This window comes from Rattus rattus, chromosome 9 (assembly GCF_011064425.1).
Source record: "Rattus rattus isolate New Zealand chromosome 9, Rrattus_CSIRO_v1, whole genome shotgun sequence".
Taxonomy (NCBI): domain Eukaryota; kingdom Metazoa; phylum Chordata; class Mammalia; order Rodentia; family Muridae; genus Rattus; species Rattus rattus.
This window is the reverse complement of record NC_046162.1, coordinates 85,527,625-85,547,845: the sequence shown is the minus strand read 5'-3', so window position 1 is coordinate 85,547,845 and position 20,221 is coordinate 85,527,625. Positions and strand designations below refer to the sequence as shown.

General features: G+C 46.6%; 1 protein-coding gene across 1 annotated transcript; it reads left to right on the top strand.

The window, feature by feature from the left end:
- The first annotated feature begins 2,148 nt into the window (after window positions 1–2,148).
- Window positions 2,149–11,539, top strand: C9H17orf64 (chromosome 9 C17orf64 homolog). The gene is made up of 6 exons (XM_032913430.1): window positions 2,149–2,199; window positions 4,044–4,145; window positions 4,386–4,561; window positions 5,171–5,270; window positions 10,242–10,434; window positions 11,299–11,539. Exons 1-6 carry the CDS (start codon window positions 2,149–2,151, stop codon window positions 11,382–11,384), a joined length of 708 nt encoding a protein of 235 aa, XP_032769321.1. The 3' UTR covers window positions 11,385–11,539.
- The last annotated feature ends 8,682 nt before the right edge of the window (window positions 11,540–20,221 follow it).

Here is a 20,221-nt window from a genome sequence, read left to right as displayed (position 1 = left end):
ATGTACGTATTTTACTCTAACAGTAGCAGGCTTTCATACGGCCTTCAGTGGGTCTTAATTGTTCATCTCCATCTTCCCTCCCTCACCCCTCTCTTCCATCCCCTTCTCAGTTTGTCCTCCCACTCCAGTCTCCCCATTGTCTCTTCCTAACAATATATTTTTGTTTTGTTTTGTTTTTTCTTTTTCTTTTTTTTTTCCGGAGCTGGGGACCGAACCCAGGACCTTGCGCTTCCTAGGCAAGCGCTCTACCACTGAGCTAAATCCCCAACCCCCTAACAATATATTTTTAAATTTTGGCTTTTGAGACAGAATGTTGCTGTGTAGACCAGACTGGCCTTGAACTTGCAACAGTCCTGCTGCTTCCACCTTCCTGAACACTACTATTACAAGATCCCTGCCCTGGCCAGCTTATAAGGACAAAAAAAAAAAAAAAAAAAAAAAAAGAAGCAGAATGAAAAAAATCCTCTTGGGTATTTTGAAGCGTACACTCTAACACCTTTTTCAGTGCATATCCAAAAGAGGAACTGGGCCACACATGCTGCTTCTCACAGATCAGGAGGGTTAGCCATAGACTAGCACTTGAACATGTGTGACAGATATGTGACATAACATTTTATTTATCCATTGACATTTCCAGAATAGTTTCCAGAATGCCAGATTATCAAATCTTTTTCTCCTTGAGGCTATCCCTAGAATGGACAGGGCGATGCATGTTCCCCATTTCCAAACACATTGTTTACCGAGATACTATTCTCTATAAAGTATCTAGGAGGCTTTCTTTTGCCTTCCTCTTACCAACATAATTGTCCTCAGCTGTGAGATAATCCTCAGGGAGCAGGTCTTCCAAAGTTATGGCAGAGAAGTGAGGGCTTTGATTGTCCCCATCTCCTCCCCACAATTTGCTAAACATAATAGTACAGAGAATAGTTTAAGAGTTTCTGGACAGAAAAGGAACTCACCAAAACCCCAGGGCCTCCTGGCCTCCAGCCTTAGAGCTGTTAAGAGCTACCATGCCCTGTCCTGTGCGGCTAGATGGGCAGAGGGAAGTTCTATTGGCCGAACCAGAGGCCACTAAAGAAGAGAGAGAACATGATCAAACTGAGCGACAGGCAATAGGTCCGGGTGACGGAATCCAGCGTTCCAGGGAAGACATGTCTTAAATGAGTAAACTGCAGCTGCAACGGTCTTTGCACCGGGCAACTCGTTGCGCTAGCTGATGAAAGACACGAGGGGGCGCTGGTGCCCCGGTAGGGACGAAGCGGTCCTGACTGAGCATCTGAGTGCCCACCAGCCATTCCTACGGATCAAGACGCTGCTGCTCCTATTCGCTATACCGCCCAGGCCTCCGGCTGGCATGCAGGAAAAGACAGAGCGCTCCGAATCCAACCAAAAGCCTTGCATCTGTTTCAGTGGCCACTGACCTAAGGCAAGTGGTAGGACCTCAGCCACCCAGGTTCATTACGAAACAAGGTCACCATTTGGCGCCTACTCCCAGGAAGGTTTTGGTGAGATTAATGAAATACATGACGGCTGGTACTTTTGTAAATATCCTTAAAGCAAACATCCCTGAGCAAAATCAGTTTATTAACTCGGTGGCTACAGGGGGCTAGCAGTGTATTTCAGTAGACTTTTATTATATTCCATTCGCTCTTTCAGCACACCCTTTAGTCCTTTGTTCTGGAAAAGACTGTTACAACTCTCCCCTCCCCGCTACCGCGCCCCCAACACACACACTTTCAATAAGCCTCCGGATTACCTACAGAGTGGTATTTATCCAGGAAAATGACTTGAGAAACTTTACCGGGGTTTAAAATCAATAGCTTCTGGCCAGACGTGTGTGCCATTTGGTCCTAGTCAGCTGTGAGCACTGACCCCCAAAAAACATGGGGTGGGGGCAGCACACCTGGCTCACTTACTCACCCAGCCCAGATCCCAGCTGAAGGAGATGGTTGGTGGCCACCCTGAGGCATAAGTGGACAGGGTAGAGAGGGGCCTGAGCTCTGTGTTGGCAGTTGCCATGGTTTTGCTCCGAGTTCTGGAGCCAACCTGCCCACTACCTGGGGCACTCAGGTCACAGAAGCAGTAAGTTAGAAGTCTGCGGGGGACCTGAGGAGTGCTATCCTGGAGTCTGCTGGCCCAGCTATTGAGATGGAAGCCTCAGACTGGCAAGTGGGTGAAGGAGATAAGCCACTAGAGAAGGTGAAGTGAGGCTGGGACGTGAGGGAGGTAGGAAGGGGCTGGTTTTGGGAAGCTACGAACATGAAATTCAAGGAAGGAGACAAGAAGAGAAAATGGTAGTTTGTGTGAGTTAGCAAGGGCCCCAAAGAACAAGAGAACACAATTTCTTCAAACAGTTAAGCTAGGGTATAGCTCAGTAGTAGAGAGCTTGCCCTAGTCCTGGGTCTCATTCCCCAGAACCACAAAGCAGGGATAAGTAGTAGACATGTTTATCAAAGATGTGTTTCTTCTGCCAAGATGATGAGAAGTCCCATTTGATCATTAGTTATAAAGGCTTACCCATGTCCATGTGAGCATACATATGTGTTATGGCCTGCATACAGTTCCGTGGCTGTGGTTATGGAGTTAGCCAGGGTCCACACTCTCCACAGTTGGGAGGAACCTGTCGTCCGTCTTTCCCTTTCCACTAGCTTCCCTTCAGCGTGCTCTGAATGCGGGTCTTCCTCTCCTGAACACAAATGGCAAGTAATCCAATCGTTCTGAAAGGCTTTGAAAATGTGGGGCACGAGCGAATTTAATCCCAGTACTTAGGAGGTGGAGGCAGAGGTGGATGGATCTCTGTGAATTCAAGGCCAGCCTAGTCTACAGAGTGAGTTCAGGGACAGCCAGGGCTACAAAGAGAAAGTTGTTTCATTGTTTTGGGGCGGGGACACAAGCAAACAAAAAATCCTAACAACAAACAAAATCCCAAAACATAAACGAACAAAAATAAAAAAAGAAAGAAAAAGGAAAATGTTAAGTTTCAAACCCAGTGACACCAGTCCAATAACACTGTGCTCTCTAAGTCAGGAATATTTCAGACACTTCGTCACCACCAACTTTCAGTTCCCTTTGCTCACTTTGTGTCACAAGACCCCTGTTATCACGACCGCCTTTCTTTATTGAGTGCCCTTCGGGGTGCACGCCATGATGCTAAAATTTAGAGCAGCATAGACGTGGGCCTGGCACCTCAGTAGGTACAGATGACAGAAGTGACTGCTGCCCATCCCCCTGAGGAGTCACAGAATTCTTTTAGTGCCTCAGAGTTCTCAATTATAGGCAGAGGTAATGATAGCTAACCTCACAGAATTTGTGGGCAAGAAAATTAATTAGTAAGTGTTTGTCAGGAGCTTTACAAAGTTTGCCAGTATAGCCAAGAATTATTATGAAAAAATAGATAAAATATTTTAGGTTTTCCAAGCAGAGGTTTTTCAAAGGTTTTTTTTTTTTTTTTTTTTTTTTTTTTGTTGATTTGTTTGTTTGTTTTGAGGGGAGTCAGGCTCACTGACCTAGCAATGTTCTTTTAAAAGATTTATTTATTTATTTATTTATTTATTTATTTATTTTTATTATAAATACACTGTAGCTGTCTTCAGACACACAGGCATCAGATCCCATTACAGATGGTTGTGAGCCACCATGTAAGTTGCTGGGAATTGAACTCAGGGCCTCTGGAAGAGCAGTCAGTGCTCTTAACTGCTGAGCCATCTCTCCAGCCCCAAGCCCTTCTTTATTTTCCTGTGATTTGTCTCTCAAAATATTGCTTGGGGGTGGGGGAGGCTGAGAGATGGCTCAGTGGTTAAGAGCACTGATTGCTCTTCCAGAGGTCCTGAGTTAAATTCCCAGCAACCACATGGTGGCTCACAACCATCTGTAATGGGATCTGATGCCCTCTTCTGGTATGGCTGAAGACAGCTACAGCGTCCTTATATATAATAAATAAAATAAATTAAAAAAAAAAAAAAGAAGAAGGCCTTGGGTGTCATTTGCCAATATCTTCCTAGCACTGGCCCATGCCCCTCTCTGACTGTGCCACCTCCTTCCAGGTGGGGAGTGTTCCCTGCTTAGAGAGGAGCTCCAGCACCGTGCCCGCCGGAGATGTTCTGGTCCGTCATGCCAAGGGCCTGAGCCAGGATACCTTCAAAATTGTAAGGAGCCAGCCTGAAACCTTGTTTCCCTAGCCTGGGAGGAACCAGGAGGATTCTGACCTGTATATCCCACCACCTGAGCTGTCACAGGCAGGATGGAAATGGGGTGGGAAATTCACCAGAGTCTCGTGACCACACAGCCCTTTGTGGTCCGTTAGGCCAATTTGTCAGGCACTTGGGTCTGTCCACCTGCCTTTCTCCATACCCCTCAGCCCTTCACCATGCCTGTGACCTCCTCAGTGTAAAGAATATCTGAGGCCTCTGAAGAAGTTCCTTCGAAAGCTGAACCTGCCCAAGGACCTTCCCCAGAAGAAAAGGATAAAGTACACGAAGCAGAGCCTTGAGGCCCTAGGGGACCACATCAACACCTTTCTGCAGCATTACTGCCGAGCCTGGGAGATCAAGCACTGGAAAAAGTAGGCAGCTCACTCGCCTTATCCCACCTCTGTTTAAGATATGCTATTGCCAAGAGTCTCCAAGTGTGGAGAGGGTTGAGATCCTGGGAGATAACTGATGTTTAAAGAACAAGTCCTCTAGCCGTCAGGGTAGCACTGATTGTACCTTAGCTGTACACACAGTAGACAGAAGCCTTTCCGGAGAGCCTCCGGGTGCCTCAGTGGGCAAAGCATTTGTTACTAAGCCAGATGATCTGAGGTCCAGCCCTTGGACTCATGTGGTAGGAGAAATGTACTCTTATTGGTTGCTCTCTGACCTCCACACATGCACTGTGGCAAACACACACACACACACACACACACACACACACACACACACACACACACACATTTTTAAGCTTCTCCTAAGAAGAGCCCTTTCCCCTCTGGGTGAAGAGTTGCTGGGTGCAGGCGTTTGATACCAGCACATGGCATTTCTGTCCTGGTCTCCATCCTTAGCACCTCAAACTGAAATTGAGGAAGCACCTTGTAGCCTATTTCTGCCAGGTAGATCCCGGTCATAGGACAGAGCATAGGGAGACAAGGTTCCAGCCAGCCTCTCTCAGCCTGGCCTCTGGTTTCTCTCTGCAGAATGCTCTGGCGGTTTGTCTCCCTCTTCTCGGAACTGGAAGCAAAGCAGCTTCGCCGGCTCTATAAGTACACCAAAACGAACCAGACGGCCAAGTTCCTGGTGAGGCATCCCAGAAAACTCCTCTGAGTAGGAGTTTGGTCAGTGTGCTCTTAGATAATGAGGGTAGGACCCTAGCTCAATCCTCATTCGGTGGCTCTCAGATCCCTTGCTCCTGGACATGCGGACATGCTTACTTCTTGAAATCAGAAAGAACTTCAAAAGATGTGATTAGATTATATTATAGCTATTAATATTTACTAGAGATTATAGATAAGGAAATCTTAAGCATATATTTACTAAATTCCTGAAAATGAAAATAACTATTTTATAAACAGATATTCTATGAAAAATATTTATGAAAAAGTAACTGCTTTTCAAAAAAAAAATTCAGAAAGTAGTCGTGCTATATTTTGCAGCTTTCTCTAGCATCCAGCTCACGGAGGCAGCTGCATTCGCAGGTCAGCCTCAGTGGTCCGTCTCTTATGTAGGAAAGAACAGAGATTCTTCTTTGCTGTCATTCCAAAAATATGACTTACAGTAGTTTCTTAATTGTGACGTGGAATTTGAACCATATTGATAAACTTTTTTAAAAATTAATAGACTTTGTTTATTTGTTTTGAGAGAAGGTCTCACTTGAACCCACTTTGTATCACATAGGCTGGCGTCAGATCTGCAGTCTGCCCGCCTTGGGCTTAGTGCTAGGATCCAGGGAGTGTGCTACTCTGATCAGCTAAAAATAAATAGACTTCTAGCCAGGTAGGCTGGTCACATCTTCAATCCTAGCACCGAGAAGCAGAAGCCAGCAGAGTTTTGTGATCCACAAGTTTGAGGACACCCTTGTCTGCATAACAAGGTCCAGGCCAGCCAGGAGTACACAGACCCCTTCTCAAACAACAACAACAACATTAGTGATAATGAACTCAGAACCACTTTAAAGGAATATAAAGTCAATATGAAGCTCCTCCCCATCCCGAGAGCCTGTCTTTAGGCACATTTGTCAACACTAGTGAGACATCGATAGATTCCTACCAGAGATGGCAGCTCGTTTGTTTACATTACGACTTGGTAATCATGCTGTACATTTTCTTCAGTCTCTATTTAATTTCTAAAACTTTTTAAATTAACAAAATTAACATGCTAATGATACATCGAGGTTTGTTGCTCTGATCATATTCACTCTCCACACTGTTCTCGGATCAGCACTCTCCAAGTGGTCCTTTCTCAGCTCACTCCTGCTCTCTCTCTCTCTCTGTATGTGGAGGGGGCGAGGGCTTGTGAGCTCCCCCCCCTTTTTTTTATATGTTAAACAGATCTTGCTGTTGAGTCCTGGTTGGCCTCAGGCTCCCAAGCGGTGGGGTTATAGGCATGCAGCACCCCCCACTCCTGTCACGGGGTTTGATATGTGTTTGGTGGATGTCCTACCATCACTGTGTCTTCCAGAGTAGGTAGCCTTCCCCAGCTTTGTGTGAGCCTCTTGCTTCCTGAGAGCTCCTGGCAAACTGCTGTACTCAGTGACTCACAGCTTTGCCTTCCTGGAGCTCTCACCGCTGAGGTGGTACAACACACACCTGGGCAGGGCTCTGCTAATGAACTCTGTCCTGTCTCCTCAGAATCCACTGCTCAGTCGTTTGCATGTTAAACAGACCTCACTTCCAGGCCTCTCTCAAAGCTTCGGTACGGATTTTGATTTGAGACTCTGGTTCAAAAGAAGCCTGCCAGGCCTGGAGGCTGACACCTTCAATCCCAGCACTCCAGAGGCAGAGGCAGGCTGAGCTCTGAGTTCTAGGTCTGCATGGTCTACAGACCAGGGTAACACAGCAGGACCCCTTGCCCCTTCACTTAGAGAAAAGATGGGGCTATGTAGGTAAAACTGCAGTGTGCACTTGCCTACTTGTGACAAGCAAGGCTACACTCGAATAAACACCCTACATGACAACACTGTAAGTGGCCTTTGTGTCAAGCACTTTCTGTTCCTTCCCGCGATATTCACAAGTAACTCTAAGTAGCAATTAGAATTATTACCCACAATTCATAAACGAAACATCCAAGTACAGAGAGGTGAGACAACTGTGCCAGAGCACACAAGTGGGAGACTGCCAGGATTCAGTCTCAGGCTGCCTGTATGGCTGCCTGCCCTAGCCTAGGCTGCCTGTGTGACTGCCTGCCCTAGCCTCAGGCTGTCTGTCTAGCCTAGGCTGCCTGTGTGACTGTCTGCCCTAGCCTCAGGCTGTCTGTGTGACTGCCTGCCCTAGCCTCAGGCTGCCTGTGTGACTGTCTGTCTGCCCTAGCCTCAGGCTGCCTGTGTGGGACTGTCTGCCTGCCCAGCCCTCAGGCTGCCTGTGACTGCCTGCCCTAGCCTGGGCTGCCTGTGTGACTGCCTGCCCCAGCCCAGGCTGCCTGTGTGACTGCCTGCCCCAGCCTCAGGCTGCCTGTGACTGCCTGCCCTAGCCTCAGGCTGCCTGTGTGACTGCCTGCCCCAGCCTCAGGCTGTCTGTGTGGACTGTCTGCTCTGCCTGTATGACTGCCTGCCCCAGCCTCAGGCTGCCTGTGTGACTGCCTGCCCTAACCTCAGGCTGCCTGTGTGACTGTCTGCCTGCCCTAGCCTCAGGCTGTCTGTGTGTCTGTCTGCCCTAGCCTCAGGCTGCCTGTGTGACTGCCTGCCCTAGCCTCAGGCTGCCTGTGTGACTGCCTGCCCTAGCCTCAGGCTGCCTGTGTGACTGCCTGCCCTAGCCTAGGCTGTCTGTATGACTGTCTGCCCTAGCCTCAAGCTCTCTGTGTGACTGCCTGCCCTAACCTCAGGCTGTCTGTATGACTGTCTGCTCTAACCTCAGGCTGTCTGTATGACTGCCTGCCCTAGCCTCAGGCTCTCTGTGTGACTGCCTGCCCTAGCCTCAGGCTCTCTGTGTGACTGCCTGCTCTAACCTCAGGCTGTCTGTGTGACTGCCTGCCCTAGCCTAGGCTGCCTGTGTGACTGCCTGCCCTAGCCTAGGCTCTCTGTGTGACTGCCTGCCCTAACCTAGGCTGTCTGTGTGACTGCCTGCCCTAGCCTCAGGCTGTCTGTATGGCTGCCTGCCCTAGCCCCAGGCTGCCTGTATGGCTGTCTGCTCTAACCTGCTTTGCCAGCCCCTCCCCATCTCTGCATCTCTGCTGTTCTTGAACATGAATGCTTAGATTGTTTTGTTAATCCTTTTTCTTTTCTTTCCTCTTATTTTTATTTTTGCAATGCTGAGACTGAATTCAGGGCCTCCCACAAGTAGGCAAATGCCACTTCGGATTTACCTACATAGCCCCATCTTTTCTCTAAGAGAAGGGCACTGGTCCTGCTGTGTTGTCCAGGCTGACTCTCACTCCTGGGCTTGAGTGGTGACTTGACTCCATGTCTCTGGCTCTAGTAGTTCCTTTTCTAACTATAAAATGTTGCCATTGCTGGGTGGGGGTGGGGTGGTCCATATCTTTAATCCTAGCACTTGGGAGGCAGAGGCAGGTGGATCTCTCAGATCAAGGCCAACCTAGTCTACAGAGCAAGTTGCAGGATAGCCAGGGCCACACAGAGAAAGCCTGTGTCAAACAACAACAACAACAACAACACACACACACACACACACACACACACACACACACACACACACACCACACACAAGTTGCCATTATAGTGACTCCTGGATTTCTTGGCTTCGTTGGCCAGAAAAAACTTCAAAAATATATCTTCAGGTTCTCAGTTTAAATTAAAACCTTTTTATTTTAAAAACAAAACAAGCACAACTGTCTCGTTACAATAAGGAAGTAAGACACGTCACTCTCAAAAGAAATGGAAGGTACGGCCATGAAATAAAAGGTGACCTGGCTGTGAGGGCAGCAGCACACTTGCTTGGCACGTGAAGCCCTGGTGTCCACCCTCAGCACTGCAGGAAGCAAAGGGAGAGATGCACCTGGGTGCCGAGGTCACTGCACTCTGTGGGTGGACACGGGAGGGCTGTGCTTAGACAACTCAGCACGGAGAGCCTCACCCGGAAGACACAGGTGGCAGCCTGGCCCACCCACATCATCAGTCTCTGTGACTCTCACCTCATTCTTTAGGCTAAGCAAAAAGATCCCATAGTTCTCAGCAGCTGGGTGCAGGTTGATGTCTATATGTAGGTGAGGGCTGGCACAAACCAGGTCAAGGCCCGTGATTGGACAGTAAAAAATAAGGCGGGGACAACGCTTTTGTAAGGCAGGAGTGAAGGGGAAGGAGGGAGAGAAGAATCAAGATGGAGACGGAGAAGCCTGACCCAGATCCAGGTGGTCTTAAATGGCCCTAGGTGGTTATGTATATTTGTTAAGGGATGGATTTCTATAAGTAAATGTATCTTATCTAGGTGGGAGGTTTTCGGCTTTATTAGTTGGTTGTGAATTTATTGCGTGGTTGTATTTGTGGACAGAGAATTTTTTTTTCTTTCTTTCTTTTTTTTTTTTTTTTCAGAGCTGGGGACCGAACCCAGGGCCTTGCGCTTGCTAGGCAAGCGCTCTACCCCTGAGCCAAATCCCCAACCCCGTGGACAGAGAATTTAACACATAAATCTGATTGATAAATTACAGCTTACTAAGTCATGATTTCACTGGGTAGTTGGGAGTTTGCACCTTAACTACCAGGGGGAGGTTGCTGGGAGCGTGGGCAGAGTCCGTGGCAGGGAACCGTGATAGGCCAGCCACTGCTGGACTTCTAGAGCCCTGCTTTTACCGGGAAGCTGGAACCAGAGAGTTCGCGGCTAGTAGAGAGCTGCTGGGAGGGATAGTGACCAGAGATAATTATGGTTAGTTCCATATGGCTCTCCCGTGCCAGAACTAACTGTAGGGACCACCTGGGTCTGAGAGTAATTGGGGGCAGCGTGGAGCTGCTGAGATAAAAGTACCCTGCAGTGCCATGTGACCCAATGGTGCTGGCATCAGCGCAGGATAAAAGGTTCAGACTTTTTAATATTTACCTCAACAGCTGGGGGTGCGGTTGGGTGATCCTCTCCAGTGTCTCCTCAACGATGGACCCAATTTCAGGTCGCGCTCTGCCCCTTGGATGCACCAGAGAGATCTTTGCTCGCCAACCAGGAGGACAGTCTCCCCAGGCTCTGCAGTGCCTGGGGGTTGCATGGAAATATCAGCGGCATGAAGGAGAGGTTGTCCAAGATGCAAGCCCCTGGCCAAGAGGCTATCTTGCTGGATGAGTCAAGGTCCTCACACTGCTCCAGAGGTGATGCCCACTACCTGAACGAGGGGCTGTGGAAGAGAGTGAGGGTGGAGCCTCCTCTGTGAGCCTGGCAGCTCTCTTCCTTCCAGTCTACTGTCCCTTCCCTCTGTCCTTTCCTTCCCTTCAGTCTCTTTTCAATTTTGGCTCCTCTCCAGATATATTCACTATAGAATCTTTAAAATATGTAGCCAAGTGGGGAGGGGACAAAGTGTGTTTCTTAGTGCTGGAGCTTGGAGATGGGAGTTGTGGGCATAGCTCAGTAGTAGAATGCTTGTAGTATATGTGAAGACCTGGGTTCAATCCCCAGTACACACACACACACACACACACACACACACACACACACACACACACACGCACACGGCTAATGAAAATGTTAGAGGTTAGAAATGGTATGGAATTCCCCTCCCCACGTTACATGAGGAGGGCCCTTCATCTGTGGTCTACCTACAGGGACAGACATGTTTCTTTGGCACTGTGTTCATAAACCAGTTATTGATTAAAACATGGCAGTGTCGTCTTCCAGCAGACCTGTGTTTTCAAATCACTTGCAATTAGCATTGAGAACTGAGAGGGGCGCAGGGGAAGTCAAGCAGACTTGGGTTTGGTCCTGACCTCGGGTCTAGCTTGTTATAAAGCGTCAGACTTGCTGCAGCCTTGCTCTTTGCTTGGGCAAGCGTCCTCACCTGTAAACTGAGGGCGATACCATCTCTCCACCTCCCAGATCTCAGTGGAAAGCAAGAACAAGGGACACATCGGCAGTGAGAAGAATGTCCTTATCACTATCCTTTCTACCCTGCAGATGTTACCGAGGCTTCTCATAAGCTGTGGTGTCATCGGGCCCCTCTCTGGCTTCTGTTGTTTCAGATTCTTTAACGAAACTTCCTCAAAAACCAAAGCTGAAGAAAAAGAGGATTAAGGAAAGACCAGAGTCTCCCAAGAGCTACTCATAGGAAGATCCACAGGGATGGAGGCCAGCTCCCCTGGCTCCCTGAGCACTCGCATGTATACTCTGGAGAAGGAGGGGGTTGAAGAGGGTAAAGACAATTTACTTTATCAAAAGGATACTCAATTTTTAATTATAAATAAATGGGTTGGGAAATAATAATCCTTGAGACAATTGAACTTTACTTGTCTGAACCGCATTCATCTTTTATTTGCTTAAAAACATTTGAAGCCGGGGTTGGGGATTTAGCTCAGTGGTAGAGCGCTTGCCTAGCAAGCGCAAGGCCCTGGGTTCGGTCCCCAGCTCCGAAAAGAAAGAAAGAAAAAAAAATATTTGAAGCCAGACTTGGTGGTCACTCACTCCTTAATCTCAGCAGAGGCAGTTGGGTCTCTGTGTGTTTAAGTCCAGCCTGGTCTACACAGCCAAAGCTATACAATAAAACCCTGTCTGAAACCAAAAAATATTTGGAGCCACTTCCTACGTGGCAGGTCGCCTATCTTTGCAAAGTAAATAGATGTGGTCACCTGTGTGGAGGATTATCAGAGTCCGGTGAGGGAAAGAACAAAGGATTTTATTGATGTCAGCCATAGGAAAGCCCAGGATGGGGTAACTGGTTGAATGGAGCCAGCCAGTGACAAGTCTAGCAGCCTCGGAATCATCTAGACTTCATCCCATGGATAGCATGCGGCAGATGGTGACAAGGGAAGAGGTACAATGGAATGGACTGATGCCCTTGGGGTATTGGGAAGATTTCCAGATGGCCGTGAGCCAAGTATAGGGAGTGAGAGAGGCTAGAAACAGAATCTCAAAGAAGAAATATCAAGGGGTTGAGGATTTAGCTCAGTGGTAGAGCGCTTGCCTAGGAAGCGCAAGGCCCTGGGTTCGGTCCCCAGCTCCGGAAAAAAAAAAAAAAAAGAAGAAATATCAATAGTCTTAGCAGAATGGTGATTTGGGTCAGTGGTCAAAAATTGGCAGCTACTAGTGGATTTAATTCCCAACAAGGAGTCCCACCTGCAAACATCATTTTAAAAATGTTACTCGCCAATGTTATAACCGTGTCATTTCCCAGTCAATGCAAAGTCACATTGTAGCTTCTCATACAGCTGCTTACATTTGAATCTGTATCCTGTGAGGGCTGCTGCCGCCAGGAGCAGTTGCATCGGCTTCCGAGTTTACCAGTGTCTCCTCCCAACCCTCGTACCTTGCACAGAGGACTTCGCACATCTACACCACCTGAGCCACTCTTGGGGCCGTTAGTATCTGATGTCCCTGAAGGAGACAGAAGCAACACAGGTGTGCAGCAAGAATGATGAACTTAAGACCTTATGTAGGTTCCAACATACTTTGCTACATTCATTCATTCATTCATTCATTCATTTTCTCATTTTATTTATTCACTGTGTGTGTGCTTCTCCCAGTGTGGCTGTGTACACTGTGAGGACCAGGTGAGGACATTAGGGAATCAGTTCTTTCCTTCCACTGCCACATGGTCCCAAGATGGAGCCCAGATGGTCAGGCTTGATGGCAAGCACTTTCACCTGCTAAGTCATCTTGTCAGTCCTCTTTTGTTTTATAGTGCTGGAAATCAAAACCAGGGCCTAAACCCTGTGTATCTCTGGCTGACCTGACGCGCTGTAGACCAGGCTGGCCTCGAACTCACAGAGGTCTGCCTGCCTCTGCCTCCCCAGTGCTGTTAATAAAGGCATGAGCCACTTACAGCTTTCCTTTTTATTTTGTTCTTCTCTTCCCTTCTGTCTCTCTTTTTTTTGTAAACATAAGCGACAAGTTAATGAGGACCCTGCCCAAGGCAGCAGCATATGGGAACATATGGGCCAGGGTAAATCTGTGAAGCAGGAGGGTCACATGGTGCGGGCGCAACACGCACCTTTCCTTTAACCCAGTGCTCCCCCTAAGCTCAAGAAGGGGCCGCGGGATCCCTTGCCCCGCTGGTTCACAACAATTTTGACAAAGCAGGAGGACCTGGGAGAGAGGGGCGCCTACCGGAAACTGCGTGATGCTGAGGGGCTCCCAGAAAAATAGAGCGCGCTGATCATGCGTGGGGCGGCACCGCCACCTACAGGAACTGTGAGGAGTAACGCTCCCTTCCAACCTGGCTGCCCCACGCAAAAGTCTCTGGGCTGGGGAGTTCTCCCTAAAGGCAATAGAGGAAGCTGGGTTTGGTGTCCTTTTAACTCATTCCTCAAACTCAGTACGGTCTTAGAAATCTAAAACGGCAGATCACAGGTTTCTCTGCTCAAAACTCCAAGGTTCCTCAATTCATCTGAAGTCGGTGTCAGCTTTGCCTTGGTGGTGCACACCTCTAATCTCAGTGATGGGGAGGTAAGGCAGGAGGATGGGGAGTTCTAGAACTCCGTGAGCAACATAATTTAGCCTGTCTCAAAATAAACAATTCAAAGAAAGCCCAAGTTGTCTGCTAGATCGTCTCTGATCCACTCCCACAGCTGTTCTAACTCTTGCTTTCTCAAACCCGTCAAGCATGTCGCCGTTTCAATGTTATATTACTGTGACAAAATACCTGATATAATAAACTTACAAAGAGGACAGTTTTAAAATTTTAAATTCTATTTTCTTGTGACCAGAAGACAACTGATTTATTTATCGGCATAGCCTAAGCAATTATAATAGTGCACAGCCCATATCGGTCACTTAAAATTCTGTTGAATTAACAAATGAAAGGACATACCCAACTTTTTCAGCTACTGTTTAGAGGAGAAAAGAAAGCCCCAAGAACAAAGGTGGTGTCTTCTGTACTGGAAATCGGTGTAGGGACTAGGGCTTGGTGCTGATGACCTACTGGCTGCAAACAGCAGCACATAGTGACACTGTAACTCCTGATCTTAGCCAGCCGACATTTTTCATGACATGTAAACAACTGGGAGACTAATGTATTTTGATTGCTTGGTTGGTTGTTGGTTGGTTGGTTGGTTGGTTGGTTGGTTGGTTGGTTGGTTGGTTGGTTGGTTGAAGTGGATGTGTGTTGTGGGCCTGAATCTAAGCCCAAGGCGTGTGTGCCTGGTGCCCCCAGTGACCAGAAGATGGCGCCAAATCCCCGAGAATTAGAACGAACTAGTTAAGGTGTCAGCCGCTATGTGAAAGCTGGGAACTGAACCCAGGTCTTCTACAAGAGCAACCAGTGCCCCCAACTGCCAAGCCACTTCTTCAGCACTTGAATGCATTATTCCTAAAGTTAGTTGCATGTTCTCAGCTAAGGTGTCTCCGACTCAAAGTGGTAGCAGTAAGGATGCCCGAGAGTAGGTTGGGAACTGTATGGAAGAAGAGTTAGCTGTTAACATGTTGCTCTGTGCTGTTATGGTAAAGCTAATCCCAAGGGAGAAAACACAGAAAACAAAAAGGTTTCACCAGTGTCCTGGCCGCAGGCCTCAAGAGGGAACCTTCCAGAGAAGAGGGCTTCTCCAAAGGATTTTTTGGGGGTGGAGGTGGGAGTGAACTTTGGTTTAATTATTCAGACCAGCCTTTCACAGCCTAGTTCAAATGGTCCTCCTGCTTTAGCCTCCCAAGCGGATTGACCTGCAATTGTTTGACCGTGAACTCCCCGAGTGGTCAAGAGTGAACCTGAACTTCAATCATCCCGCCGTATCTCTCCAGTTCTGTCTTAAAGGCATCACACGTATGGCTTCATGAACGCTAGGCCCACACTATTCCACCTGAGCTGAATCTCCAGCTCCTCCCTAACAGGGAGAGGAGAAGCCTCCCAGCCAGAACTGTGGTGGCTCATCACTACCCCGCCCACGCTGACCCAGCCAGCATGGCTGCTCCATGGTCTCTCCAGAGCAACTCTTCGTCCACACTGGCAGTCGTTCAGGAGAAGGAGGGCTGCTTTGTGCTGCTCCTCATCAGATTTCTGCGTCCAACTCGTGAGCCAGACTTCCCCATGGCAGACAGGGTTGGCACAGCTGAGACAGGACCCCACCGTCAAGGTTTCCCAACTCTCTAAGCTTTTAGTGCCTCCTCCTCCTCTCTCTTGGACACACACACACACACACACACACACACACACACACACACACACACACACACACACACACACACACACACACACACACACACACACACACACACACACACACACACACACACACACACACACACACACACACACACACACACACACACACACACACACACACACACACACACACACACACACACACACACACACCACTGCCCTTTTTATAGTTAAATTGTATGTCTTTTGTTTTATGGTCTCTCTGAAAGGAGGTCTGCATTGAGAATATTTAAAATCCACATTTTCTCCTGGCTTTCCAGTTTCAGTGCTTACTCTAAACTCTGGCTTACCAAACTTATTTTGGTTAACGTGCACTAAGAATCCAGCGTGTGTGCATTTCAATCAGATGAACACTCGTGCACGGGTGAGAGAGTGTATTTATAGGCTGTAGCATTTAGGGCAAAGCCATCTTTTCTATGACCATTTTTAGATGTAGCTCTTTTATATCAAATTCCTGGCTTACTTGGGTCTATTTCTCGAAATTTCTGTCCTATTTTGTGGATTAGTTGTATTTTGTGTTGAAACTTAATGAAAAGGAATGAGCACAAACCCTAACAAAATTGTAACAGATTCTGAAAGAAAATGATTGTTGTTGTTGTTGTTGTTGTTGTTTTGCATTTATTAGTGTGCGTAGCTCTGGCCTGGACTAAAACTATGTGGCCAAAGCTGGCATAAACACCCGACCCCGCCCACCCCACTCCTGTTTCTCAACGGGAGTGCATACCTGCTCCTGGTCCTCACGGCTGCCCTTCCAAATGGATCATGGTTGACTTAACTGCCAGGCAAGTTGTAAGAGGAATGTTTTGTACTTCATTGACTGCGCGCTCACACTTACAAGGCCATGCTTGTGGAGGTCAGACTGTACCCACGAACCATCTCTGCCTGCCCTGCCTAGAAAGACGGAAAGCATTTAAAAAAAATCTTAATGTATAAAAACAAGTTCTAAGCATACATACAGTTTACCGTATTACCTCCTGCCTCTCCTGAGTTGCGTCTTAACCATTTTTATTGTAATTACATTTCCGTTTTCTGTGCAGCCAATCTCCAGGACTTCCTCATGGTGTGAATGAAAACCGTTAAGCAACCAGTTCCCATTTTCCCTTCCCCACAGCTTCTGACAAATCTTCATTCTTTCAGCTTTGTGAACATAACACTAAAATTATATGGTAATTTTATTTGGCTTTGTTGTCATTTTGAGACAAGGTCTCATGTACTAGACTGGCTTCCAACTTGGTATATAGCCGAGGATGATCATGGACTGATCCTCATGCCTCTGACTCTTGCTTAGCTGTTTGGCTTCTTAGCATATTAAAGTCCATGCAATATATTATATATTGTATGGGTGCGAGGGAGGTGTGGCAAGGTGCATGGTAGCGAGAGGACAACTTGAGAGTCTTCAGAGTTGGAATGAGTTATCAGGCTTGGTTGCAAGCATCCTTACCTATTGAGCTATCCTGCCAGGCCCCTCTTTAACCTTTTAAATAGTAGCTTTCACTTTAAGGATGCCACATTCTATCTGTTCATACAGGAACAGATACTTGAGGCCCTTCTTTGACTGTTAATGTTGCTATAGACCTGGATGTAAAGGTGGTTTGAAATCCTTCCAGTAGAATCGCTGGATCACCCGGCAAATATATTCAGACGTCTTTGAGGATCCTCCGTATTGTTTTCAGTGACCATTTCACATTCCCACAGGAATTAGGTGCACAGGACCTAATTCCTCCATATCCTCACCACTCGTTTTAAGACAGCTCTGCTAACAAGATGTTGACATTCACTCGGGAGGCAGTGCCTCGGGATGCAATCCAGAGCCTCATGCATTTAAGTGAGCTACACCCAGACCATGTTGAGTTTATCTGTGTATGGGAAGATCTGTAGTTTGCTAATACACTTAGAGCTAAAATATAAAGATGTCAGGAATATGACCAGCTACTGAGACCACATAGGAAGTGCTTGAACAAAGTTTGGAGTGACATGCTGCACTGGTGACAATTAAAGACAAACTTGAAAGTTTAATACTGCAGAGGAAGAAGCAGTGACGTGCAGGTAGAGAGCAGGTTTTTGTCTAAGGTATTAATTTGGCTTCACATTATTTCACACTGAGGCCTTTGGGCTGGGAAGACAGCCACAGTAGTGAAGTAGGTAAGAAACTGTTCTTCTGAGGACTCGAGTTTGGTGCCCAGCATCTTCACGGCGTATCATGATGGCTCACAACCACCTGCCTGGACATCCAGCTCCAGGGTACCTGACATAACTTTCTGCACACAGGTGGCTTGCATGCACATACATCTCAAAACGTTTAAAACATGGCCTCATTTCCTGTTATTCTTTTGACTGGTTGTTTCATGGTAGAGTTCTCTTTGAAAGATCTACTTCATGTGTAGAAAAAAGGGTCTTACAGTTGAGGGGCAGTTGGAACATGGGGGAACTGGAGAATTGTCATCATTTCAACTGTACTTTTTGTAGCACGAAGGCCACTGAACAGTGATGGCTACTCTCCTCCAAAGCTGTCACTTCCAGGGCTGCCAAGAGCATGGCACCACCATCTGCCGCCATGAGCCCCTGCAGCCCAACTTCCATCTCTTGAGCAGGAGCACTTTTGTTCCAGCTTCAGGTTTTTCTCAGTCTACAAACTAAAATCCGAACCCAAAGCAATCACGACTCAACTGGAAACACACACTAGGAATGCAGGAACACTATTTATTAGGTCAATAGTTCATTTAGCAATACAAGTACAGAATATATCACAATGCTGGTTACAAACATACTTAGTGTGGTTTAATATTACAAATAATGGCGGGCACTACAAGTGGGGATGGTAGGAAAGGCTGTTCTGACCCAGTGAACTGTCTTCAGGATTTATTAATGACCAGAGATTCTACTATAGAAATTACTGTGGCACGATAGTGGGGATTCCTGTAAAGAATGATAGTGATTCGTTTGTAATTATTCCATTAAGGGTTTTTCTTTTTATTTTGAGCCTATTAAACTAAAACCCCTGTTACTTAATAAGGTATAAAAATAGTACTGACCTGGTATTATTTAATAAAATGTAGCATTCATTCACATAAAAGTAAAACTAAATTGAAAAGTTTTAGTCACCATGGCAACATATTTTCCCATAAAAGGAATATACAGAAACGAGCAATGTTATACAAATGGTACCTGCGATTCAGTGATTCCACACTTTGTGCACCACAACCAAGTTTCCTAGATATCTCTATATATAGCATATATATTTAATCTTAAATTTTACTTTTGAAAAACATGTGCACTTCAACAAACTCATTAAGGCCACTCATGCTATAGATACCTAGACTGCAATTAACAATAGTGTTATTTAATAAATCCTAAAGCACTCTCCCTCAAATCGCCATCATGGGAAAAGCCAGTTTTCTGCCTAAAACATTCCTGAGATTTGGGGACAAAAGAACTCCTTGTGTTAAGATCTGTACACTAACCCAAATGTCCTACACAAAATAAATCTGCCTTCCAGCTAATCTGAAGTCCTCTAAAGCCAAGAGGTGAAAAATGTTAATTTTTAAAACAAAATAAAACTCTTAAAATTCAGTAATTATAAATAACTTTTTTCCAGTAGTAACTTTGTCATCTAGAAAAAGAAGATTGGAAGCAGCAAGGCTAAAAACTCTAGGGGAAAACAAATATTAAAAAAAGGTGGTAGTAACAACACCTGTTACTTAGCAAACCATGAATTTGCGGAGTTTTGGCCAAAGCTAGCATCAAGTTTAGCCTCTGCTGTTGGTGCTACTAGGACAAGGTCCATGGCCTTCAGGACTTCCTGCATTCTTCAGACAGGGTCTTACTAGGCTGTCCTGGGGGATCTCAAGTGACTCCTGTCTTGGCCTCCTGTGGAGTTGCGATTACCTTGTGCCAGCACATGCAGCTTCCTGAACTGAATGCTCACATAGGAGTCATTCCCACGGTTGGACAAAGGGCTTTATTCAAATCATCGATTCTCATGAGCAGCAATACCTGGGCAGGGTGCTGGTGAGTTGTTTATAAAGAATGCAAAGTGATGGAAAGATCTAAAGCCTCAGGGCAGTCTAGTTTGAGGACCCATAAATACTGTACACTAAAAACTGTTGGCTCACCTGGGTCACATGCACAAGCTCCCTCATGCCCCCAAATGGAATAGCACCAGACTTTAGAAATAAGAGAATTCAGGGGAGGGTGAGATCATAGGCCCTTACTTAAAATTACATGCAAGCTACTGATTATTCTGAGGTAAATTTTATTCAGTTTTTCCTTTTGAGATTTTGGAGACACAATCTCCCTTTGTAGCCCAGGCTGCCTGAAACTCAACATCTTACATCACTCAGCCTCCTGAATACTGACATAATAGGTATGTACCACACTCTGCGTTAATAATTTTTCAAAATAAAATTACGGTGGCATTCTTCTCACCACATCATCCTTGCCGAGGGATGAATCCCACCTTGAAATGATTAGGGCATTACTTTCACTAGAATCAGAACATATCAAGTCATATCACTAAGCAGACAGAGTGCTAGAGTGTAGGCATTAGATTGACTTAACTTACAGAAAACTGTACTTAAGGAATGGTCAGATGGAGCAGCTGACAATGAGGCTGGGGGTGGGGGTGGGGCTGGCTGTCACCTGACACTGTCACCCTGTAAGCACAGGGTCATTTTACTTTATCACTGAGGATGAGTTAAGGTTGACTGAGCTATGAAAGATGAGTGTAAATTATACAAAATGCTGTAAGTGCACACCACCAAAGATGCAGATTAAATAAAAATAATCCATGTGGAAAC

Coding starts and splice junctions, on each gene's coding strand:
- C9H17orf64 (XM_032913430.1), top strand. CDS start 2,149: ATGGAAGCCTCAGACTGGCAAGTGGGTGAAGGAGATAAGCCACTAGAG. Junction 5,271..10,241: donor ACCAGACGGCCAAGTTCCTG/GTGAGGCATCCC, acceptor ACCCAATTTCAG/GTCGCGCTCTGCCCCTTGGA. Junction 10,435..11,298: donor GTCCTCACACTGCTCCAGAG/GTGATGCCCACT, acceptor CTGTTGTTTCAG/ATTCTTTAACGAAACTTCCT.